Raw genomic sequence first — 26,772 nt, 5'->3', positions numbered from 1 at the left:
ATTGTGCCACATTCCTAATCGTTTTCTGATATACAGAAATCCCATGGGCATTGGACTCCATCCCCATTACTATAAGGAATCATTGTGGTGTGTACAATGTCAAGGTTAAATGATTACACATCAAACCGTCCTATCCATTTTCTAATGAATTATATTTAATTGTAATGACAGACCTAGATTTGGCATCTCCTTTTTCAAAAAGCCTGTTGCAGGTGAAGCTAATACATGGGGAAAAGGACAATTAATTCAAAGGTGTACATCTACACCTGTTCTCCTTTGATGTCAATGTTCACTGATCCTAATTCCAGTTATTTTCAATTGTTTAATAAGTCTGGTGTGTGTGTGTTGAGTACAAAATTAGCAGCTGTACTTCAAGCTACATTTTTAGCTTCTGAAATCAGTCAGAGTTATTTAACACTCGTGTAATAATGGCACAACAGGAAATTGCTTGAATGTTTGCCACAGTACCCCTGATTCTGGTATGTGCTTTTTTTTCACTATTCAGAAAACAAGACCAAGCGGATATTGAAGCGGATATTTACACACACCAAAGTCTCTCAGCAGAACAAAACATTTTTCAAAACATTCCCTGCTGAAAAGAAGTCAACAGAAAGTGAAACAGAATTACAGCATGCACTTAGTTGCTAAAATCTGATGTTCGGCACAAATAATTGAAAGTCTTGATTGCAAAATAGATCTGTAACTTTTCATTTAAAACAATGCTGCAACAAAAACCAGTTGAGCCGGCGGAGGGGATGAAATCCAGTGAGAGCGGGTCAGTTGTACATCGTCATGTGGAGCCACTACAAATCAGAAAAAGGGTGAGACAATAAATCAATATTTAATTAAAATGGCTATCCAAGCCATTATGCATATGTGATCACAGGCAAAAGCGGCCTTTTCATTCATGTTAAGTCTGCCGTATTCTGCATGTTTACTAGGCTGTGAGAAAAAGAGTAGGTTTGGATCATCTGTCCTGTATGCTCTTACCTGTCTGTAGCTAACTGATATGGTCCCCATTCCCACAATGTCATAGGCTTGAAATTTATCTGTGAATGGAGCAAACATGATGAATTCGACCAAATATCCTACATACAAATACACAACATTTCTCTTGTATGATTATTAGTTTATTCTAAGTGCACCCCAAAAGTAACACATTTCAATCTTTCTTGTATTCCTCCTCAATCATTTAAAATCAGTCTTCCTAAATTCCTATTTTCAGTCCTTGTTGGACAACACCCAATGCCCTCCCTTACGGATCATGCTGTCCAGTTTCATCAGCAGGTAAAGGAAACCGGGGTAACTGATTGTCATGTCTGGCTCCGTGTAGCGCAGGCCGATCAGCTGCAGGACGAAGTCATCCACCCCCATGCCTAGACCAGACCAGACGAACACATCAACTCATGTTCAACCACATAACCTGCTGTTGCAGCAGTGTAAATTCTGTTGGTATAATGTTCATGTGGACCAATAGGGACTGAACATGAAGAGTGGCGTTTTGGCGCCCCCTAAAAAGGCACCAATGGAAGCTTGTCACTATATCATAAGTGTGTCCTACCCGCAGCTTTCAAGGCAGGTGAGACTTCAGGGTACTCCAGCAACTGGGATTTGTTCTTATCAAACGTCAAGAATATATCCTGTGGAAGATCAAGACCAGCATGACTGAATAATATTTTCAGACAAATATAACTCAAATCACTTCGCATGCATCGGAAGGGGTTGTATGATTATTGAATTAGCTCAGTCACATGATTGAATCAGAGAAGTCACGGATCACTATTATATTTCCTTTAGCCAATCATAATTAGACTTCAAAAACACAAAGCATGCTTTAGCCAATCAAACTACCGCCCAATCTTATCATATTGAAAGAACAGAATGATTGAAACTGTAAACCTTCCACTGACAGATAGCTTCGTGTGGTTTAGACCTTACCGTCCATTTCCTGATCTTGTCCCACAGTGCCTGGAACCCCTGCCAGTCCAGCTGAGCTAACCCCCGACTCTGGGTTGACACTGCAGTCAAGGAAACGGTCCATCAAAAATGCATGGCACAATTAAGGTCTTGCTAGATCAGCAGACCAAGTGAGGTCATGGTGGACAAGTTACCCTACCTTTGTATATCTATGTACAGTGGGGCAAAAAAGTATTTAGTCAGCCACAAATTGTGCAAGTTCTCCCACTTAAAAAGATGAGAGAGGCCTGTAATTTTCATCATAGGTACACTTCAACTATGACAGACAAAATGAGAAAATAAATTCCAGAAAATCACATTGTAGGATTTTTAATGAATTTATTTGCAAATTATGGTGGAAAATAAGTATTTGGTCACCTACAAACAAGCAAGATTTCTGGCTCTCACAGACCTGTAACTTCTTCTTTAAGAGGCTCCTCTGTCCTCCACTCGTTACCTGTATTAATGGCACCTGTTTGAACTTGTTATCAGTATAAAAGACACCTGTCCACAACCTCAAACAGTCACACTCCAAACTCCACTATGGCCAAGACCAAAGAGCTGTCAAAGGACACCAGAAACAAAATTGTGGACCTGCAACAGGCTGGGAAGACTGAATCTGCAATAGGTAAGCAGCTTGGTTTGAAGAAATCAACTGTGGGAGCAATTATTAGGAAATGGAAGACATACAAGACCACTGATAATCTCCCTCGATCTGGGGCTCCACGCAAGATCTCACCCCGTGGGGTCAAAATGATCACAAGAACGGTGAGCAAAAATCCCAGAACCACACAGGGGGGACCTAGTGAATGACCTGCAGAGAGCTGGGACCAAAGTAACAAAGCCTACCATCAGTAACACACTACGCCGCCAGGGACTCAAATCCTGCAGTGCCAGACGTGTCCCCCTGCTTAAGCCAGTACATGTCCAGGCCCGTCTGAAGTTTGCTAGAGAGCATTTGGATGATCCAGAAGAAGATTGGGAGAATGTCATATGGTCAGATGAAACCAAAATAGAACTTTTTGGTAAAAACTCAACTCGTCGTGTTTGGAGGACAAAGAATGCTGAGTTGCATCCAAAGAACACCATACCTACTGTGAAGCATGGGGGTGGAAACATCATGCTTTGGGGCTGTTTTTCTGCAAAGGGACCAGGACGACTGATCCGTGTAAAGGAAAGAATGAATGGGGCCATGTATCGTGAGATTTTGAGTGAAAACCTCCTTCCATCAGCAAGGGCATTGAAGATGAAACGTGGCTGGGTCTTTCAGCATGACAATGATCCCAAACACACCGCCCGGGCAACGAAGGAGTGGCTTCGTAAGAAGCATTTCAAGGTCCTGGAGTGGCCTAGCCAGTCTCCAGATCTCAACCCCATAGAAAATCTTTGGAGGGAGTTGAAAGTCCGTGTTGCCCAGCAACAGCCCCAAAACATCACTGCTCTAGATGAGATCTGCATGGAGGAATGGGCCAAAATACCAGCAACAGTGTGTGACTTACAGAAAACGTTTGACCTCTGTCATTGCCAACAAAGGGTATATAACAAAGTATTGAGAAACTTTTGTTATTGACCAAATACTTATTTTCCACCATAATTTGCAAATAAATTCATTAAAAATCCTACAATGTGATTTTCTGGATTTTTTTCTTCTAATTTTGTCTGTCATAGTTGAAGTGTACCTATGATGAAAATTACAGGCCTCTCATCTTTTTAAGTGGGAGAACTTGCACAATTGGTGGCTGACTAAATACTTTTTTGCCCCACTGTACATACATGGCAAGTGTGTAACGTTCCACATTACATAGCCCTTTTTTTGGGGGAGCTATGATCTTCGAAAAGTCGGCCTAGCCGAGGCTCGAACCCCCATAACCAGAGGGTACATGTGAGCTTAGACCGCTACACCAGAATCCGGTATATATTTAACCTATATTAACATGTTTATTGATCTATATAAACTACTGACCATATAGCCATGTTGAGACTCGATGCAGACTGGTTCAGCCATACATGTATTTTTTTCTCCAAGAGAAAGGATACATCCACGAGGACCACAAAGCTCTTGCAGTGCTCCAGGACCAGCTTCTTCTCGCTCCCCGCCAGCACTGCAGGCCACAGCCCAGGAAGAGCGCAGGAAGCCACACAGACAAACCGTCAGTTAGGAACAGTTAAGACTTCCTCCTGCAGTGACATCACTACTTCCTGAATGTTCCCACAGTGTTTATGGCTTATGGAAGACTACTAAATCAGTAGAGATTCGTACAGTTTTCCAGAATTTTCCAGATGCATGTTGGCAAAGCAATGGCTACTGGTTGACAGATGCCATTATAACAAGCTGGTGTAAAGGGGAAGAGTGTACATGGTAATCAAAGGTGTGTCTTTTTTGGAGCCAAACCCTTACCTCCGCCTTTTATGGCCTCGGTAAGCAGGTTGAGAAGCTCCAAAGGTGGACACTCTCCTTTCTGTTGGGAGGTTAGGAAAAAAAAGTTTTGAATGTAAATATTGCACATCTGAGGCTAGAATGGAACAGTTTACATGGAACCTACTACATGTGTTCTCACCTTGTTGCGGTGCTTTTTAAAGAGCTGTCGTGTGGCCTCAGGAGAGGGCAGAGCCGACAGGTGTGGAAAGGAGGGCTGCAAGAGGGAGATCTACAGTGGAACACACAGGATGATCCATTTAGTCATATCACGAAAACTCATACTAATGGAAACGGGGTGTTGGATTGTGGACACTTTGGACTTCATTGCAATGACTTCTACCTGTGTGGGGGAGTTTACTTCAGTGCCGGGCTTCTCAGCTGGCCTGCAAACACAAAGAAAATACAGAATCATACGGTTTAACTTGAAAAACAGACCTTTTAATTGGTGGATAACAAACATGCACACCGAGTGTACGAAGCATTAGGAACACTTTCCTAATATTGAGTCACATCCCCTTTGGTCCTCTGAACAGCCTCAATTCGTCAGGGTATGGACTCTACAAGGTGTCCAAAGTGTTCCACAGGGATGCGGGCCCATGTTGACTCCAATGCTTCCCAAGGTCAAGCTGGCTGGATGTCCTTTGGGTGGTGGACCATTCTTGATATCTACTTGGGGAAACTGTTGAGCGTGAAAAACCCAGCAGTGACGCAGTTCTTGACACACTCAAACCGGAGCGCCTGGCACCTACCACCATACCCCGTTGAAAGGCACTTAAAATCTTTAGTCTTGCTCATTCACCCACTGAATGACACACATACTCAATCCATGACTAAATTGTCTCAAAGAAACAGTACCTCCACACCGACTGTGGATTTAACAGGTGATATCAATAAGGCATCATAGCTTTCACCTGGTCAATCTGTCATGGAAAGAGCAGGTGTTCTTAAAATTTTGTAAACTCAGTGTAATTTAGAGAGCCTTTTCTTGACTGAGAGCCGTGAAACTAACAATTATCATAGGTATCAATTATCATCTGCCTCCAACATCCAGTCATGGACTGGTCCACTCACGTCGCATTGTTGCCCTTTTCTGTCAACACCCGCAGGATGAACTCTCCCTGCTGATTAGTATCCGCGGTGGAGGGGATGATGACATAATGGCCGGGCGCCAGGCGACCACGAATCACCACCTCCGTTCGCTGGGCGTAACCCTGGGTGCTGATGAGTGGGCGGCGCAAGCTCAGGTCCAAAGAGGACAGGTAAGAGCACTCTGAGCCAGCCTGGGAAGAGGGGTGGATACGGTAGGGTACATACACACACATTTCCACACTGAGAAAAATTCTGCCACACTCAAATATTCCCTGACTTCTTCCTCCCTTCTTTTCTCTCTCATATTTAGTGTGGCTCATTTAAATCTAATCTGGTTGTATTTCCTGTTGCGTGTGTATGCATGTGCTGGTGTACCTTGTAGATATCCAGGCCGATGCCCAGGTGCACTCCTCTGAGTCTCTGGTGCTTCTGCATGAGGGCCACTAGGAAGGAACATGTCAGCTCAGGGTCACTGGGGTCATCGTCCTCCTCCAGCAGGGTCAAGTGGAACTGAGGGTTCTGCCAGAACCAGCCTGGACAGACACACACAGATGATGTACAATACTAAATATGTATGTACAATAAGGCACACACATGGATATCAATCTATTCCTTCTCTGATTATGTATGACTGAATTCATTTTTATTTCATAGTTGTGGTGTGTGTGTCAGTAGCATTGTGACTTTTCCTACCCCCTTTGGGAGAGCCCCCGGCGGAGATGTGTGGTACCCAGCTCCCATGATGCATCGTGCAGTTCCATGGCCTCTGTGTGGCGCCTGGCTCGCTCAGGGTCTCCTCACTCAGGTGACACACCTCCATCGACTCAAAGTTCTGACGGAAGTCTGACACTGCCATCCTGAGCGAGGAGAGAGAGATGTTATTAATATATGAGAACATGTGAAGTATAGATACAAAGGGAGAGTCTATGAAGAGAGGTCCACTTACCAGAACTCCCCGTCCTCCTTCTGAACCCTGTCCAGACGCTTCTGCTCCTCCTCACGGACATGACTCCACTCAGGCCTGTGGACAGACAAACACACTGTGAGGAACCTGCCCCCCACACACACACGTAATGGTATGATTAATGGGTTAATAGCGAGCTAACCCATTCATGTCACTCCAGGGTCCCTCCCACTCTATCTTTCCCCAGGGGTTGTGAACACGGACCAGCTCCACAGTCTCATACTTTGTCTTCACCTGAGGGAGTGGAGGAGTGAGAGAGACAGAGTCAGCCAAACTGAAAACCTATTTGACTACCAAACACAGGAAACCCAACTCCACTGAATGTGTGCAGGTTTTGGCTGGTGGCATTTGGACACTTTTGGCCTTGGTGTGCAGTCATGAATCAGAGAATGAATTTGACAACAGAGGCAGGTAGTCTTACATTTTCAAGCCCGGTTACAGAGTAGGCATGTCTGAACAGGATTCCAAACTCATTCCTCTGCTCAAGGGGGCCCTGTGGGAAAATCAACCCACGCACAACATATGTTAATGTGTAAGCAAAGTAGAACAGAAGGTTATATTACCGTGTTCTGCTCACTGATACAATTATAGGAGTGGGTTTGAATCCTAATACACGTAGAAAGGTTATTCCATCAGAAAGATGGAGCTCGGCACCTACGTTTCATCACTACGTCCCCTGTAACGGTACACACACACACCTGGCAGTTGGCACAGTTGATGAGTGCTCCCTTGGCCAGAATGGGCTTGAGGAAGGCTGCCAGGTCCTTGGGCAGAGAAGCCACAGTCAGCACCTCCGTTATGCCCCCTGTCATGTCCACCATGGCCTCGTGGGGGAAGCCCATGTTCAGGGCCCGATATCCCCCCTTCAGCCTGACAGAGAGGGTCAATCACAACAGGTAAGATTGGAGGTCAGAGCAACATTCTAGTGCAGTGGACACACTGGTACATCCTGGTGTTATCCACTTTGGCCTTACGCAACTAAAGCCACATGCAGGAGGTAATTACACTGACAAGATAGAATGACGTAGACATGCAGTTCTTGACAAACAATGAGTTAAAATATCAAATCCTTGCATCCACAAATACAGTGTGTGTGTGTGTGTGTGTCAGGATGGCAGAAAAATAAACAGCATGCATAGAACACCAAAGATCGCAGAGACAGACAAACACTGACTTGGCGTAGGCCTTCTCCAACAGAGCACTCCAGAACTCTCTTTTCTCTGAGGAGCACAAGTAGATCAGCTTGCCCTTTTGCGTAGGCAGCAGGTCATCGACCTTCACCTTCTCCCACTCGCCATACTGCCAGAACTATAGACAGACAGGTTTTCATTTTAATCTCAGGGATAGGCATCAACAAACTCCAACTAAATAGTCATTCACCCATATCTCCTATAAACATGAGTGCAAATTCAACAACCCTTGACAAATACTGTACAGCCTAATTAGGTGTGTTTAATGTCCTGAGGCTGACCTGGAAGTAGAAGCTGCCGTTGTAACCCTCCTGGAAGCTCTGCCCATTGGGCACCACCCGCTCCAACAGCGGGCGATGCAGGGAGAGGGATGCCACCGCAGACAGGAACCAGCAGTCATCTAATCAACAGAGAGCAGGGGAGGACAGAGGGACAGGTAAAGGTATATTATATCACATTTACATCACTGGGTAAGTCAAGGGAGAGCATGTTTAGTAGTTTGATGATGACCACCTGTCGTTTACTGTACAGTAGGTCAGACATACAATTCATTAATGATGTCAAAGCCATTCTGTGCTCTTGGGTAGAACTTTGCTGTCATGACGTGGCCCTTTCTGGGTATAGAGCGTGGCATCCCCCTCGCTCTCCTTTCCTACACCCAGGTTCTGTTACCTCAGGTCATAAATTCCTGGAGGAGACTCTCTCCTCCTGGCCATGCAGTATAGAGAGAGAGAGTTTCACAGTAGAACTTCTTCTACATCACAGAACTTGAGAACTGAACAATATCCATGTTTTGGAGAATGTGTAAACGGTCGGTGGAGAAGCCAGCTATGACCCGGTCCGTTTTGTTTCATGTTTGGGACCTCATGAAAGACAATACAGCTACATTGCCATAACTCTGTTTACACAGGTGCCTCCGTTATGAGGTTTGCGTCTAATTATTGTATAAAATGAATGAGTAAAGATGAAACTATTTATGAAATTATATAATGCTATGTTAAACCGTTAATGTGAGAGAATTGTATTCCCTTTAAAGTTTAACTAAGTCATTGGCCCGCCCCCATGAGCACAGACATGATCTGGCTCATGGGACAGCCCTTTTCTACTGTTACGAATAAAACCACCACCTGAAGAAATCCTCTTCAGACCATGCGTACCTCGGTTAGCTGGGGGGTCTAAGGTTGAGTAGAGACCACAAAAACCTCAGTCTAAGCTAATGTTGTAATGGTTGTTGAATTCCTAACCACACCACGTGGAGCATTGGCTACACGGGTGGAAATGGTTCAACTCTGAGACTATCGATCCCGACAGAATAAGAGCAAATCTTAGATACTAATTACTAGTCTGCAGCTAGAAATTATGTCAACCTGACATGCGAAGACCGACAACCGCCGAAACATCTATTCTATAAGAACATTTTTGAATGGTACTCTGCAGTATCCATTCTAACCATGAAAGAAGAGAGACTCTTGGATGAACTTTCAACAGAGATCCAACAGAGATCACAACGACACACTGAGCGTAAATATATATTGATTGCAATTATTCCCGAATGAGGGAGCGTTCATGTGCTAAGGATTAGCATTTCAATTAATATAATTATCAACTGTGTAGTGACTCATTTTTGTCTTTCCCGCCCTTCTTAGTCCACACCACCACACTTCCCTTTGTCCACCAAGCCGTCATATCGGCTTTGCCCACTAGGGAACCTCCCCTATCATTTCCTTGTAACCATATCTACTGTGTTGTTTGTTTCTCCATTTCCGTGATTATTTAGTTAGTTAGTAAATAAATGATTAAGACAATTGATGTATGGATGATTCATAGTAAAGGCTGGGTTTGTGCAGATAACCAACAATTTACAACGTTTGGAATGAGACTAACGTGAGGTAATGAATAATTCATTAATTAGAAGACTAATTGATCAGATATTAACATGTCTGAAGAGTTATATATGGAAAATTATAACTTTGTAATCTGAAGATTTTCCTTGGTGCCCCGACTTCCTAGTTAATTACATTTACATGATTCGTTTAATCGCGTAATAATAATTAATGAGAATTGATTTGATAAAATAACAGTCTTCACTTTAATGATGCCAAAGACACAACATTGCCATCAATGGGAGAACACTTTGGGTAATAAGGAAACAGATAGATCAACCGTACCCCAGCCATGGTTGGAAACAAGACTAAGGGCTCTATTCAATCTACACTGCTCAAAAAAATAAAGGGAACATTTAAACAACACAATGTAACTCCAAGTCAATCACACTTCTGTGAAATCAAACTGTCCACTTAGGAAGCTACACTGATTGACAATACATTTCACATGCTGTTGTGCAAATGGAATAGACAAAAGGTGGAAATTATAGGCAATTAGCAAGACACCCCCAATAAAGGAGTGGTTCTGCAGGTGGTGACCACAGACCACTTCTCAGTTCCTATGCTTCCTGGCTGATGTTTTGGTCACTTTTGAATGCTAGCGGTGCTTTCACACTAGTGGTAGCATGAGACGGAGACTACAACCCACACAAGTGGCTCAGGTAGTGCAGCTCATCCAGGATGGCACATCAATGCGAGCTGTGGCAAGAAGGTTTGCTGTGTCTGTCAGCGTAGTGTCCAGAGCATGGAGGCGCTACCAGGAGACAGGCCAGTACATCAGGAGACGTGGAGGAGGCCGTAGGAGGGCAACAACCCAGCAGCAGGACCGCTACCTCCGCCTTTGTGCAAGGAGGAGCACTGCCAGAGCCCTGCAAAATGACCTCCAGCAGGCCACAAATGTGCATGTGTCTGCTCAAACGGTCAGAAACAGACTCCATGAGGGTGGTATGAGGGCCCGACGTCCACAGGTGGGGGTTGTGCTTACAGCCCAACACCGTGCAGGACGTTTGGCATTTGCCAGAGAACACCAAGATTGGCAAAATCGCCACTGGCGCCCTGTGCTCTTCACAGATGAAAGCAGGTTCACACTGAGCACATGAGCACATGTGACAGACGTGACAGAGTCTGGAGACGCCGTGGAGAACGTTCTGCTGCCTGCAACATCCTCCAGCATGACCGGTTTGGCGGTGGGTCAGTCATGGTGTGGGGTGGCATTTCTTTGTGGGGCCGCACAGCCCTCCATGTGCTCGCCAGAGGTAGCCTGACTGCCATTAGGTACCGAGATGAGATCCTCAGACCCCTTGTGAGACCATATGCTGACACATGCACATTTGTGGCCTGCTGGAGGTCATTTTGCAGGGCTCTGGCAGTGCTCCTCCTTGCACAAAGGCGGAGGTAGCGGTCCTGCTGCTGGGTTGTTGCCCTCCTACGGCCTCCTCCACGTCTCCTGATGTACTGGCCTGTCTCCTGGTAGCGCCTCCATGCTCTGGACACTACGCTGACAGACACAGCAAACCTTCGTGCCACAGCTCGCATTGATGTGCCATCCTGGATGAGCTGCACTACCTGAGCCACTTGTGTGGGTTGTAGACTCCGTCTCATGCTACCACTAGAGTGAAAGCACCGCCAGCATTCAAAAGTGACCAAAACATCAGCAAGGAAGCATAGGAACTGAGAAGTGGTCTGTGGTCACCACCTGCAGAACCACTCCTTTATTGGGGGTGTCTTGCTAATTGCCTATAATTTCCACCTTTTGTCTATTCCATTTGCACAACAGCATGTGAAATGTATTGTCAATCAGTGTAGCTTCCTAAGTGGACAGTTTGATTTCACAGAAGTGTGATTGACTTGGAGTTACATTGTGTTGTTTAAGTGTTCCCTATATTTTTTTGAGCAGTGTATAAAGCTGAAGCATTACAGATTCCACAATAGACATTTGAAGGTAATTTCTGATTGAGCAGACATATGCAGTGTTTACGGTGAACGCAGCCTCCACTAAAGCGGGAACATTGACATTTAAAGGCAATCACGCTGCAAAGCTGAACTTCTGCGATGCAGATTGAACAACGCCTTAATATGTAAGGAGGCAGGTGGAAGGCCACTGCTTCGGGCAACATACATACGGCATTTGTTCTACTTACTCAGAACTCCCTGACACACGTCCATACGTGTTGCTCCATCCACTATGAACTGTGCTGAAGGGCAGATATCCTGGGAGAGGGGAGAGAAAGCAAGACACAACATGCCTCTTAAACTTTTAGCTGAGTGTACCCTTTACTGGGTAAGATGAAGTGGATAGGCACATACCAGGGACATACTCTGTTTACATGATCTAAAGTAGTGTAGAGACTTTAACCCACCTGTCCTCACTCACAACTGTTGCTTTTTACAGTTTGTTTTTATTTATGATTGACTGAACACTACTAGGCCTACAATAGATAAATAAACTGAAAAAAGTGCAAAGATACACGGTGACAGGCATTGTTGACCTAAGACTCCATCTTCAATGGAGAGTAACAAAGCAAATACAACATTTATGAGGTAGGTAAGGAGACCTTTGTGTCTTTATGACAAAAACCAGCCGAACAGACTTGGCTCTCATGACAGCTTGACAATTGGCTTTGCCTTCTGAGGCTAAAATCACTATGATCTAGTCCTGCCCTAATGCAGTAGTCTTCAATCCAGGGCCTGTACTCATAAAGCATTGTCCAATAGTAGGGCTATTCAACTCTTTCTTACCCTATGAGGTCTGGAGCCTGCTGGTTTTCTGATCCATCTGATAATTAATAGCACCCACCTATGATTCAGTAATCTGGAGCTTGATGCACACCCTGTGGATCAGGGCCAGGCTGGAAGAACACTGCCCCAATGTCCGAGTTTCTCACCACTTCATTGACATTTGGGTTACAAAAGCTAAACCCTATACCAGAAATTACCCACACAAATCTAATCTGCATCTGTGGGTGTATTTTTATGGTGGTTGTCAGTACATGCATGATTCTTAGCACGTCTATACGACCTGAAAGAGAAGTATATGACACACCCCTAAAAACTTGCATATGTCATGCATTGAAAATAACTGTCCAGAAGAGACATCCGTCCACCCCTGTTGTCAATGCAAAAATATCACACTCACAGTGTATTGCAATTATACATAACATGGTATGTCGGATGGTTTTATTAATACACACTTATTTTGTAAGAGATAAAGATTTCCATTTAAATTAAGTATTTTCATTAATTATTTTTTATTTGTTTATGTTATAACAATGTCATACTGCGCTACCTTTGGGCGTCTCCATTCCATGGCGGGTTGAAGAAGCATATCTCCCATTGGAAAGTCGTGGTCCACGAACAACCCATCATCCATTGAATTACCGCTATTACCATGTTTATGAAGAACTGGAGTAGGCTTGTCAGCGATAAATGACGAAAGCCACCCTTTGGAGGTAAACGAGCTTCCAAGATCTTCCGTCGTTGCCTCTGCTGTACCTATTTCTGCGACCGGAGTCTTCTTTTCATTACTGTCACTCATACTTTCGCAATTCTTTCTGAATGTCCTTACAAAACCGATAGCCTGTTTGTTGTGGAGTTAAAATAGTGTGCATGCAGAGAAACCCTACAACTTTTTAAACACCATTGCTCTATCCACTTTTCAATTCTTATCCAGGAGTTACCGTACCAACTTTTCTAGAGTCTTCTGACTTTGTAGTCATGAACCGATTTACCTTGTCAAAATGGCCATTGGCCACACCCTCATTACTGCACTGTAACTCACCTGTGCAGCCTTCGAAAGTGTCGCTTGCATGTGCACTCTCATGATTTATAAATCATTGCATGATTCCCGCAAGCCATATAAACTGAACAAAAATATAAACGCAACATGTAAAGTGTTGGTCCCATGTTTCATGGACTGAAATAAGAGATACCAGAAATGTTCCATATGTACAAAAAGCTTATTTCTCTCAAATGTTGTGCACACATTCATTTACATCCCTGTTAGTGATAATTTATCCTTTGCCAAGATAATCCATCCACTTGACAGGTGTGGAAGCTGTCAAGAAGCTGATTAAACAGCATGATCATTACACAAGTGCACCTTGTGCTGGGGACCATACAAGGCTACTCTAAAATGTGCAGTTTTATCACAACACAATGCCACAGATGTCTCAAGTTGGGGGAGCGTGCAATTGGCATGCTGACTGCACGAAGTCCACCAGAGGGGTTGTCAGAGAATTGAATGTTCATTTGTTGGCGGCCAACGTCCTTTTAGAGAATTTGGCAGTACGTTCAACCGGCCTCGCACCCACAGACCAGTGTAACTGGCTTCTTCACCTGCGGGATCGTCTGAGACCAGCCTCCCGGACAGCTGATGAAACTGTGGGTTTGCGCAATCAAATAATTTCTGCATAAGCTGTCAGAAACCGTCTCATTGAATCTCATCTGCGTGCTCGTCGTCCTCACCATGGTCTTGACCTGACTGCAGTTCGGCATCAAACCGACTTCAGTGGGCAAATGCTCACCGTTGATTCCCATTTGCATGCTACAGAAGTGTGCTCTTCAAAGATGAATCCCAGTTTCAACTGTACCGGGCAGATGGCAGAAAGCTTGTATGGCGTCGTGTGGGCGAGCAGTTTGCTGATGTCAACATTGTGAACAGAGTGCCCTATGGTGGAGGTGGGGTTATGGTATGGGCAGGCATAAGCTACGGACAATGAACACAATTGCATTTTATTGATGGCAATTTGAATGCAGAGATACCGTGATGCGATCCCGAGGCCCATTGTCGTGCCATTCGTCTGCCGCCATCACCATGTTTAAGCATGATAATGCACTGCTCCATGTCGCAAGGCACTATACACAATTCTTGGAAGCTAAAAATGTCTACTTCTTCCATGGCCTGCATACTCACTAGACCGCGTGTTCCAGTTCCCGCCAATATACAGCAACTCCGCACAGCCATTGAGAGGGCCAACATTCCACAGGTCACAATCAACAGCCTGATGGCGCCAGAGAGGATGGCTGACGTTTTACGTGCTCCTAACCAACTGTGTTATTTTGTTTGTTTTTTAGCGTTGTTTTTAACTTATTTTGTACATAATGCTGCTGCTACCATCTCTTACAACCAAAAATAACTTCTGGACTTCAGAATAGCGATTACTCACCATAAACCGGTAGAAGCTTTTTCCTTTAACGAGTCCGGCGTAAAGGATATACTGCTTTCCCGGGAACAGGCCCAAATCCCTGTCATTTGCGTGAAGAGAAGACGGAGAAAGAGGGGTCGGAGGTCGGGCTGCCTTCTGAGAATTCGTAGGCGAGTGAGTAAACCCCCACTGCAATCCGTTCTATTAGCAAACATGCAAATATTGGAAAATTCTAATCGATGACCTACGAGCAAGATTAAACTACCAACAGGACATTAAAAACAGTAATATCTTATGTTTCACCGAGTCGTGGCTGAATGACGACATGAACAACATACAGCTGGCGGGTTTTACACTGTATCAGCAGGATAGAACAGCAGCCTCTGGTAAGACAAGGTGTGGCGGTCTATGTAGATTTGTAAACAACAGCTGGTGCACGATATCTAAAGAAGTCTCGAGGTTTTGCCCACCTGAGGTAGAGTATCTCATGATAAGTTGTAGACCACACTATCTACCTAGAGAGTTTATCTGTATTTTTGTAGCTGTCTACATACCACCACAGACCGATGCTGGCACTAAGACCGCACTTAATGAGCTGTATACCGCCATAAGAAAACAGGAAAACGCTCATCCAGAAGTGGCGCCCCAAGTGGCCGGGGACTTTAATGCAGGGACACTTAAATCCAATTTACCAAATTTCCACCAGCATGTTAAATGTGCAACCAGAGGGGGAAAAAACTCTAGACCATCTTTACTCCACACACAGAGACGTGTACAAAGCTATCCCTCACCCTCCATTTGGCAAATCTGACCATTATTCTATCCTCCTGATTCCTGCTTACAAGCAAAAATTAAAGCAGGAAGCACCAGTGACCCGGTCAAAAAAAACTTGGTTAGATGAAGCAGATGCTAAGCTACAAGACTGTTTTGCTAGCACAGACTGGAATATGTTCTGGGATTCTTCCGATGGCATTGAGGAATACACCACATCAGTCACTGGCTTCATCAATAAGTGCATTGATGACGTCGTCCACACAGTGACTGTACGTACATACCTCAAACAGAAGCCATGGATTACAGGCAACATCCGCACTGAGCTAAAGGGTAGAGCTGCCGCTTTCAAGGAGAAATCCCACTATGCCCTCCGACGAACCATCAAACAGGCAAAGCGTCAATACAGGACTAAGATCGAATCGTACTACACCGGCTTCAACGCTCGTCGGATGTGGCAGGGCTTGCAAACTATTACCGACTACAAAGGGAAGCACAGCCGAGAGCTGCCCAGTGATACGAGCCTACCAGACGAGCTAAATTACTTCTATGCTCGCTTTGAGGCAAGTAACACTGAAACATGCATGAGAGCATCAGCTGTTCTGGACGACTGTGTGATCATGCTCTCCGCAGCCAATGTGTGTAAGACCTTTAAACAGGTCAACATTCACAAGGCCGCAGGGCCAGACGGAGTACCAGGACATGTACTCTGAGCATGTGCTGACCAACTGGCAAGTGTCTTCACTGACATTTCCAAATTCTCCCTGTCTGTAATACCATCATGTTTCAAGCAGACCACCATAGTCCCTGTGCCCAAGAACACTAAGGTAACCTGCCTAAATGACTACCGACCCGTAGCACTCACGTCTGTAGCCATGAAGTGCTTTGAAAGGCTGGTCATGGCTCACATCAACACCATTATCCCATAAACCCTAGACCAGTGGTTCCCAAACTTTTTGTAGTCCCGTACCCATTCAAACATTCAACCTCCAGATGCATACCCCCTCTAGCACCAGGGTCAGCGCGCACTCAAATGTTTTTCCCCCCCATCATTGTAAGCCTGCCACACACTATACAATACATTTATTAAATATAATGAATGTGAGTTTTTGTCACAACCCGGCTCGTGGGAAGTGATAAAGAGCTCTTATAGGACCAGGGCACAAATAATATAATAATCAATAATTGGGGTGGCAGATGGCCTAACACTCTAACCGCTAGGCTAGTAACCGCAAGGTTGCTGGATCGAATCCCCGAGCTGACAAGGTAAAAATCTGTTGTTCGCCCCTGAACAAGGCAGCTATCCCACTGTAGGCTGTCATTGTAACTAACAATTTGTTCCTAACTGACTTGCCTAGTTAAATAAAGGTTACATTTAATAATTTATCTTTATTTAGCCATCTTACAACATAAAACTGTTCATCGAAAATGGTGAATAACTCACCACAGGTTAATGAGGGTGTGCTTGAAATGATGCACATAATGTTGGGTTGTATTGGAGAGAGTCTCAGTCTTAAATAATTTTCCACACATAGTCTGTTTTCATGCTAGTGAGGGCCGAAAATCCACTCTCACATAGGTTGCAAAGGGCATCAGTGTCTTAACAGCACGATTTGCCAAGGCAGGATACTCTGAGCGGAGCCCAATCCAGAATCTGGCAGTGGCTTCTGATTAAATTCCATTTTCATAGAACCGCTTGTTGCAATTTCATTGAGGCTCTCTTGGTCAGATATCGGTAAGTGGGCTGGAGGCAAGGCATGAAAAGCATAACAAATCCAGTTTGGGTCATCTGTTTCGGGAAAGTACCAGCATAATTGCACACCCAACTCACTCAGGTGCTTCGCTATATCACATTTGACATTGTCCGTAAGCTTGAGGTCATTTGCACACAAAAAATCTTACAATGACAGAAAGACCTGTGTGTTGTCCTTGTTAACGCAGACAGAGAAGAGCGCCAACTTCTTAATCATAGCCTCAATTTTGTCCCGCACGTTGAATATAGTTGCGGAGAGTCCCTGTAGTCCTAGATTCAGATTATTCAGGCGAGAAAAAACATCACCCAGATAGGCCAGTCATGTGAGAAACTCGTCATCATGCAAGCGGTCAGACAAGTGAAAATGGTCAGTAAAGAAAACTTTAAGCTTGTCTGTCAATTCAAAAAAACATGTCAATACCTTGCCCCTTGATGACCAGCGCACTTCTGTATTTTGTAAAAGCGTTACATGGTCGCTGCCCATATCATTGCATAATGCAGAAAATACACAAGAGTTCAGGGGCCTTGCTTTAACAAAGTTAACCATTTTCACTGTAGTGTCCAAAACGTATTTCAAGCTCTCAGGCATGCCCTTGGCAGCAAGAACCTCTCAGTGGATGTTACAGTGTACCCAAGTGGCGTTGGGAGCAACTGCTTGCACACACGTTACCACTCCACTATGTCTCCCTGTCATGGCTTTTGCTCCATCAGTACATATACCAACACATCTTGACCACCATAGTCCATTTGATGTCACAAAGCTGTCCAGTACTTTATAAATATCCTCTCCTGTTGTCCTGGTTTCCAGAAGAGGATGTCTTCCTTAATTGACCCCCCATAAACTTAACTGACATATTCCAGGAGCTGTTGACTCATCCAGCTGTAACGCATAGAATTCACTGGCTTGTATGCAAAGCAGTAATTGCTTCAAAACATCTCCTGCCATGTCACTGATGCGCCGTGAAACAATGTTTGATGAAGGCATTGTCTGTATAGTTTTCTGGCCTTTCCCCCCAGCATTGTCCCAGCCATATCCGCCGCAGCAGAAAGAATTAAGTCCTCCACAATAGTATGGGGCTTGCCTGTCCTAGCCACTCGGTAGCTCACCATATAAGAATCTTCTAGCCCCTTCTTATTAATGGTATCTGTTGCTTTTATACATGTCTTACTACTCAAAAGTCGTCTTAATTCTCAATCAAAAAAACGGTGGCTTATTTTTAAATTGTCATGTTTTGTTTCTAAATGTCTGCGCAAGAGTGAAGGTTTCATTGAGTTGTGAGACAGTACTTTTGCACATACACTACCGGTCAAAAGTTTTAGAACACCTACTCATTCAAGGGTTTTTATTTTGACAATTTTCTACATTGTAGAATAATAGTGAAGACATCAAAACTATGAAATAACACATATGGAATCATGAGGTTACCCCCCAAAAATACGAAATATATTTTATATTTGAGAATCTTCAAATAGCTACCCTTTGCCTTGATGACAGCTTTGCAGCTGCTTCATGTAGCTAACATATTCTCTAATTTAGAAGACACTGTTGCACAAACAACATGCTGATTTAGGTCTACACAAATCACTGGTATTATTAGGCTGTATAGCTAATTAAGCGTGCTCTTACTCAGTACATGTATTAGCTAGCTAGCGATTAGCATTAGCGGCTAACAAGATTTAGGAACAACTTGCTAAGAAAAGACAAACTAGCTGTTTGCAGATGTAAGAAACACAAGCTAATAGAATGCTAGTAGATTTATATTAAGAAGCAAAGTGACAACTGCATCCTTGTCATCAACAGCGCTGCATTGACCATGCAGACTTAACACAAGTGTCTCGTGATTGAGGAACATCAAATGTGCTCCTTGAGTGACAGGGGGCGTGGCTAGGTCTGTGTGGAAAGTGGCATAGAGAGTGGAGAGCGATGACTCAAGTAAGCGAAGTAAACTATAAAAATGGACGTTACACACCGCGTATCACATTTAACAAACCAAACATTAAAATACCGGTATAGAAGGTAAAATAAAAAGCCAAAGTGGTCCGTACATCAACAGCTCTAGTGATACAGACAACAGTGTTCATTTACTGACATGCCAAGTCAAAGATAAAATAGCACTCACATCTTATCACAAGGTAAAAAAAAAAGTAAATACAGTCCTATTTTTGGTAATAATTCCTGGAATGGACATAAGGTTATCAGACTAGTTCAATGTAATCAGTGAAAAGATCGCCACACTTCGGGTCTGAGTTTGAATGGATAATTAACATTTATTGTAAAAGGTTGGTTTGAGGAATATGTACTGCTGTCTGGCTGATTATTTTTATTGTACATTCTGAGTGTGCAGATGCGTCTGGGTATCACTGAGATGTGGCCATGATGCTGGATACACCTGTGGAAGAGGGACAGAAACAAAGGAAAATACAGGAGAGAAAAGGGGGAGATGAATACAGAGGAGCAGGAGAAAAAGGGAAAGAGAGAAAAGAATGTCAACAAAATTGTCTTTGCATGAAAATTCTTAAATCTACACTGACAGGAGGGGGTGTAAGGAAGAAGTTGAACTTTGAAATTCTAAAAGTGACTACAGATGAGACAAAAGCCACTTCACTGGATACCAGCAAGCAAGACAAAAACAAGACAAGGAAACACTCACTCTCAAAGTCAATCTTCTCCACAATGTTCTTGGGCTTGACACTCTCCTCCTGGTTAAAGATGAAGATCTGCCCTTCCTCATTCTCCGTCCACCCGTACTTGCTCATCCACACCTTCACCTGTGTGTCTGTATGGGGAGCAGGAAGTCAATTGCGCAGGGGAAAGTGGGATATGACTTACAGATAATTAACACTGTAGAGTCACTGAAAGAAAGGAAAGCAATAGGACAGCACTCTCCAAAAGATATAGTGTACATCATAAATGAATGGCCTTTACCAAGGGGGTCACCCAGCATCTCAGCTAGAAGTCGATGCTCAATGTTCTGGTATGTGATTCCAACCACATGGCAGATAACTGTGGAGAGAGTAGCAGTTAGAAAGGCTATTATCAAGTTTTTATTGCAATATTATAGTCATCAACTAACTTGATATCCATATGTTCTACTCACACTTGCGCACCGAGTCCTCAAAGCCTGTGATGCCGTCAATGAATTCCCTGTTCTCCTCCAGACTGGACTGAGTGACAGACAAAGGAATGAGTACCATACAATTAGGAGTACTGGATCTCACACTTCATAATAAAGTCCTGATAGGGTTGTCTATTGGTACAGCCATCAATCTCCAGTTAGAGCCACAATGTACAGTCATGTTTAACCTCAATGTTCTGTTTGGAACCATTCCTTCATATCAGAATATGATCCCCAAAATTCTCTGACAATGAGTTGAAAGTTGAGTGAAATGAACAGGGCAAAAAGCAGGTGAAATAAAAAAAGAGACAGACAAAGATATGTATTGTGTACATACCCAGAAGGACTGGAAATGGCAGGTCTCCAGGAGGTTCCCCAGGTACAGGATCTGCCTTATGGGGCGCTCCTCCTGCTGCTTTACTGTAGTCAAGGAAAGGCACCACACACACAGCAAACTGGCCACATAATAGACAGTAACGTCCACACCATTACTTCAACACAAACCCCGGTGGGCTTGGGCGATATCCAGATTGCCATACTTTCATACCGACCTTGTGTCATACTGGGTATTGTGTAATACCGGCACTGAACACAGTGGGCGCTGTTTTTCAAACCTCCAGTCTCATCTTTGTGTACTTGTTTTTTTATTTATTTCACCTTTATTTAACCAGGTAGGCAAGTTGAGAACAAGTTCTCATTTACAATTGCGACCTGGCCAAGATAAAGCAAAGCAGTTCGACACATACAACAACATAGAGTTACACATGGAGTAAAACAAACATACAGTCAATAATACAGTAGAAAAAAATAAGTATATACAATGTGAGCAAATGAGGTGAGAAGGGAGGTAAAGGCAAAAAAAAGGCCATGGTGGCGAAGTAAATACAATATAGCAAGTAAAACACTGGAATGGTAGATTGCAGTGGAAGAATGTGCAAAATAAAGATAGAAATAATGGGGTGCAAAGGAGCAAAATAAATACAGTAGGGGGAGAGGTAGTTGTTTGGGCTAAATTATAGATGGGCGATGTACAGGTGCAGTAATCTGTGAGCTGCTCTGACAGCTAGTGCTTAAAGCTAGTGAGGGAGATAAGTGTTTCCAGTTTCAGAGATTTTTGTAGTTCATTCCAGTCATTGGCAGCAGAGAACTGGAAAGAGAGGCGGCCAAAAGAAGAATTGGTTTTGGGGGTGACCAGAGAGATATACCTGCTGGAGCGCGTGCTACAGGTGGGTGTTGCTATGGTGACCAGCGAGCTGAGATAAGGGGGGACTTTACCTAGCAGAGTCTTGTAGATGACCTGGAGCCAGTGGGTTTGGCGACGAGTATGAAGCGAGGGCCAGCCAACGAGAGCGTACAGGTCGCAGTGGGGCTTTGTATGTGGGGCTTTGGTGACAAAACGGATGGCACGGATGCATCTAATTTATTGAGTAGGGTATTGGAGGCTATTTTGTAAATGACATCGCCGAAGTCGAGGATCGGTAGGATGGTCAGTTTTACGAGGGTATGTTTGGCAGCATGAGTGAAGGATGCTTTGTTGCGAAATAGGAAGCCAATTCTAGATTTAACTTTGGATTGGAGATGTTTGATGTGAGTCTGAAAGGAGAGTTTACAGTCTAACCAGACACCTAGGTATTTGTAGTTGTCCACATATTCTAAGTCAGAACCGTCCAGAGTAGTGATGCTGGACGGGCGGTCAGGTGCAGGCAGCAATCGGTTGAAGAGCATGCATTTAGTTTTACTTGTATTTAAGAGCAATTGGAGGCCACGGAAGGAGAGTTGTATGGCATTGAAGCTCGTCTGGAGGGTTTTTAACACAGTGTCCAAAGAAGGGCCAGAAGTGGATCAGAGACTCACCAGCAGCAAGAGCGACATCATTGATGTATACAGAGAAGAGAGTCGGTCCAAGAATTGAACCCTGTGGCACCCCAATAGAGACTGCCAGAGGCCCGGACAACAGGCCCTCCGATTTGACACACTGAACTCTATCAGAGAAGTAGTTGGTGAACCAGGCGAGGCAATCATTTGAGAAACCAAGGCTATTGAGTCTGCCGATGAGGATGTGGTGATTGACAGAGTCGAAAGCCATGGCCAGGTCTTGTAAACAAACATCCCATGACGGGGGACGACCCATAAGCTTCATAATGAAAAAAAGTTGACAGATGAAATTAAGAACACAATCTTCTTCATCACCTAACATATTGCACAAGTTGACTGCAAGTATTTACTTAAAAAGTAGCTACAAATATTCAAATAAAATAAAACTTCAAATAAATAGTTTCAACGGAATTGGAAAACCATCCCAGGGCTATTTTCAAATACCACGCAATAAGGTATACCGCCGAGGACTAAATGATTGTCTGTTTTTGAACAAATTAGTGTCAATGTTTTTGTTGACAGGGAGTACAAAAATGGACAAACTACACTAGTTGCAGGGTTGATACTAGATTATACTGAGCACCGAAAGGATACGTGTGTCTGGTCAATCATGCACTTGCACAGAGTAAAGTCTGTGTGTGGTAGGTTGGTCAGGGCCTTGAGCAGAATCTGCGATGTCACTGTGACCTGGAAGTAGGCAGGGTTGAACTGGTACCTACAGGAACAAGAACAGCATCTCTGTTATTGATATAGCCATGAGTGGTGTTCTGCTAGCCCATGAATGTACACCTTAAGGTCCAAGTACCTTATGTTATTTTCAGAGGTAGACTGGCTCTGTCAGCCAAAAACTCCATATAAATGTTAATCGTTTCTCAATTGCGATACGGTTCTAGAAACATAAAGCTCTTCACCTTCATATCACATCAAAATAATTTCACAAATGCAAAATATACACTTACTGTACACAGTTTTAACAGTCTTTATCACAGTTGCAGCCGACAGTATTTTTAATTTACAACACGTTTCTGGCAGCCTTCTTTAGTTACACACAGGTGTCCGGAGCATGCTAGATAGTAGGGATGTGCATCCCTCCCTTACAAGCATGATTCAATACGCATCTAGAGACATGGGCTCCGATACAGGTACGATACTATTAGTTTGAAACGATTTGGTGCTTTTCGATGCAACGCACAAACACATTCATTTTCCATTCTAAATCAATATCTGATACTGATCGAGCTCAGGAGCTGGTTCGGTCTGAGTTGACTTCTCTGAGCTGCCCTGTTTGTGTGTGTGAATGAGGTAGTATGTGCTGAGCCATATGGCAGACCGAGCATCTACCACTGTTCATGTAAAAATGACTAAATGCACTGACTTTTTAAATATTTTGTACGGTGAACCTGGCAATCGGAAAGCCCCAATCAGCAGTTGTGCTGATGTGCGATCAGTTCTGTCCACCCGGTAGCCCACACAGCTCCACTGATAAAAAATATATTTCTACAACGCATTTGGTAACAATGACCCAGGAAATGACATTGGTTGGCCAATTAAAAAAGCCTATGATTTAATATCGCAAAAGCCATTTTACAAACATCTGAACGCTGAAGGTGACTTGCAGATGTAGCCGGTTTTCTTTTGGCAGTGTGGAAACACTAACCTATCAAGGTGTATATCAACCCCCCCCCCCCCCCCCAAAAAAAATGTGTTGACTTCTCGCTGATATGATAGATAAGGTCCGTGTGCTTCCAAAACCATGCCGCGTGTTAATGTTCAGATAGATAACAAAACTTGCCCATACAGAAGAAGCCTTCGTCCAATGACTTATGTGTAATGGAATTGAGAGTCATGATCAAGGGCTGCTTGCCACCCAGCAGGCAAATCGAACTACATATGTTAACCATTTTGTACTAGCGTAACAAATGTGATAGTAGTCAGACAGTCAGAGGTAGGGTGACTCACAATTTGAGGATAGCCAAATTGGCCTCTAGGTCGTATGCATTCTCTTTAACTTGTGTTTCCACGTAGCGTTCCAATGTTGCAAGGTTCTCTGGGTTGTATCTGTAAGAGATCATAAACAATGTATCATTATGGGCATGTGTTCAACAGATAGCCGACACAGCTAACAAACTACAACAAGTTGAGCAAAAATATGCATAGAGACAATCAAGCTGCATCACAACCAACCAGCTCTCAAAGGATGTTGTGTTAGGTAAATAACGTTAGCTTAACGTTACAGTTTACCGGTAAAAGCCTGTGTACCTAAATAGTTAACAAGTAGCATTAGGTAAAACAAAGATCTGACACATACACGTCGTCAGATGTTGGATATGTCTAATAAATGACCTCAACAACTAACTGTAACTTTCTATATAATGTCAAACAATCAAATGTAGCTAGCATTACGTAGTAGCAGCAAGCAAACTGAATGGGCTAGCTACGCTAGTATTTGTCAAAGAAGTCTGCATACCTATCAATTCCTCGTAAGAGCTTTCCCACGTTGGCTCTCATCTGCTCGAATGAAGACGCCATTTGGTCCAAACTCGTATTGGGGTCTTTTTGGTGCTAAATTTGAAGAAATCCGCACGTGGACCGAAAAGTGGAAAAGCGAGTGAGTGGAGCAAAAAATGTCTTGGAACGGAAAGGGCTGTGGTGACTTGACGTAAACAGGAAGTTAGTTTACTGACGGACCACTAGTTAGAAACTGCAGAACATGTCGCTGAAATATGCATTGGAGACAGCCTATGATCAACAAATCAGTATGTTTCATTTGTGAACATATAGACGAATGGCCAAATATATGCACTATAATTATCATTGACGAGCGTTTCGAATGACGTGAATGCACTGAGGAGCCTGAATGTGATGGTTTTACCAACACTAGACTGAAACCACTTTGGTTCCTGGTTCCTACCCAAACAAAATGACTGCTGCATGGTAAATGTACTGCCTCCTATTGTTGTGATGGAGTATGAACTATTAAGATAAATATATTGGTTGCTGTAAAAACAGTATATTTAGTATTGCTCTCACATTGTAATATGTTCTATAGTTACGGTGTTGTGCTAATTAGCAAATCAACTTTAATTTGCTTATTTTACCTGAGAACACATTCTCATTTACAGGGGAACAGTTACAGGATGAATGAGTCAATTGTAAACTGGGGATGATTAGGTAATGGTATGATTTAGCCAGGACACCAAGGTTAACACCCCTACTCTTTCGATAAGTGCCATGGGATCTTTAGTGACCACAGAGAGTCAGGATACCCGTTTAACATCCCATCCAAAATACAGCACCCTACACAGGGTAATGTCCCCAATCACTGCCCCAGGGTATTGGGATTTATTTATTTTTTAGAGAAAAGGGTGCCTCCTACTGGCCCTCCAACACCACTTCCAGCAGCATCTGGTCTCCCATCCAGGACCAAACCTGCTTAGCTTCAGAAGCAAGGCAGCAGTGGGATGCAGTGTGGTATGCTACAGGGATCATCAGCTAAATTCAGCAGGTGACAGATTTTTTCTTGAGGGGATGCTCAGGGGGCCGGAACAGCATTACAAATCATTTGTAGACTGTAAGAATCCCAAACAGAAGAATCCCAAACATATATAATATTTGACTAAAATGTAATAATTTCAATCCTTGCTTACATTTGTATACAATCACTTGTATCTCTCTATCATGCGTGGGAATACTTGGGAAAAGATTTCCAAAATGTAAATCATTTGGAGGTGATTTCCTGATGTTTTTACAGTATTTTATGTCCAACAATGAACATTTGAAAAAATACAAAAGTGTATTTATTTTTGCTCAGAAAACCGCGGGTCGCTAGTTGGGGAACACTGTGCTAGTGCATGTGGTATGTGATATAGCCTGTGCCTAATACAACAGTAATCTCTTTTTCAGTGGTGATGTGTGGTTTCTAGGGGACTGCACAAGTGCAAGACATTACTTTCTTTTATCGCCAAACCTTTAAATGACATAGGCATCGACTTATCTTTCTGCCTTGAAACTCCATTATAAAGTGACATTTCTATTATCAGTTAGTGCACACTGTCATATGCATATCACAACTAACGCCAAATAGTCTCATTTCAAACCTGATCATCAGCCGTACTATCCCATAGGCCTTAATTGCCCTTTCATTATTTTAATGAAGGTTATCTGTGGTTGCTTGCTATATGCCTATGTCAAACACCAGTGGGTGTTTGTGTGCTATGGCCTTTGACAGACACACTTTGGGCTTTCTTGTATGCTCAGACACGCACACACACTTTCACACTCATCATCATATGCTGCTGCTACTCTGTTCTTTATTTTACTCATATTATGATCTATCCTGATGCATAGTCACTTAACCCTGCCTTTATGTACATATCTACCTCAAATACCCTGCACAGTGATCTGGTACTGGTACTCCCTGTATATAGCTCCACAGTGATCTGGTACTGGTACTCCCTGTATATAGCTCTACAGTGATCTGGTACTGGTACTCCCTGTATATAGCTCCACAGTGATCTGGTACTGGTACTCCCTGTATATAGCTCCACAGTGATCTGGTACTGGTACTCCCTGTATATAGCTCCACATTGATCTGGTACTGGTACTCCCTGTA

At 43.6% G+C, this 26,772-nt stretch overlaps 2 protein-coding genes across 3 annotated transcripts; both read right to left on the bottom strand.

Moving 5' to 3' along the window:
• Positions 1-133: 133 nt before the first annotated feature.
• Positions 134-13,301, bottom strand: LOC139548993 (calpain-9). 2 transcript variants are annotated; one of them, XM_071359019.1, is made up of 20 exons: positions 12,788-13,301; positions 11,643-11,712; positions 7,900-8,018; positions 7,603-7,736; positions 7,127-7,298; positions 6,850-6,921; positions 6,571-6,662; positions 6,411-6,485; positions 6,158-6,321; positions 5,840-5,997; positions 5,447-5,655; positions 4,716-4,758; positions 4,515-4,604; positions 4,355-4,415; positions 3,994-4,058; positions 1,939-2,007; positions 1,562-1,640; positions 1,260-1,376; positions 991-1,049; positions 134-803 (listed from the first exon to the last, which is right to left on the bottom strand). In XM_071359019.1, the coding sequence occupies exons 1-20, from the start codon at positions 13,034-13,036 to the stop codon at positions 777-779; spliced, it is 2,124 nt and encodes a 707-aa protein (XP_071215120.1). In that variant the 5' UTR covers positions 13,037-13,301; the 3' UTR covers positions 134-776. The 2 variants fall into 2 exon arrangements, with proteins under 2 accessions (XP_071215120.1, XP_071215122.1); XM_071359021.1 differs by lacking the exon at positions 12,788-13,301 and adding an exon at positions 12,299-12,318.
• Positions 13,302-19,413: 6,112 nt separating this feature from the next.
• On the bottom strand, positions 19,414-25,003 carry LOC139549727 (eukaryotic translation initiation factor 3 subunit K). The gene is made up of 8 exons (XM_071360434.1): positions 24,628-25,003; positions 24,120-24,218; positions 22,755-22,875; positions 20,623-20,700; positions 20,268-20,334; positions 20,096-20,173; positions 19,821-19,946; positions 19,414-19,559 (listed from the first exon to the last, which is right to left on the bottom strand). Exons 1-8 carry the CDS (start codon positions 24,687-24,689, stop codon positions 19,528-19,530), a joined length of 663 nt encoding a protein of 220 aa, XP_071216535.1. The 5' UTR covers positions 24,690-25,003; the 3' UTR covers positions 19,414-19,527.
• Between the last annotated feature and the right edge of the window lie 1,769 nt (positions 25,004-26,772).

The sequence above is a fragment of the Salvelinus alpinus genome, chromosome 22 (assembly GCF_045679555.1).
Source record: "Salvelinus alpinus chromosome 22, SLU_Salpinus.1, whole genome shotgun sequence".
Classification (NCBI taxonomy): domain Eukaryota; kingdom Metazoa; phylum Chordata; class Actinopteri; order Salmoniformes; family Salmonidae; genus Salvelinus; species Salvelinus alpinus.
The sequence above is the reverse complement of the archived record's forward strand: the minus strand, read 5'-3'. Positions and strand labels throughout refer to the sequence as shown.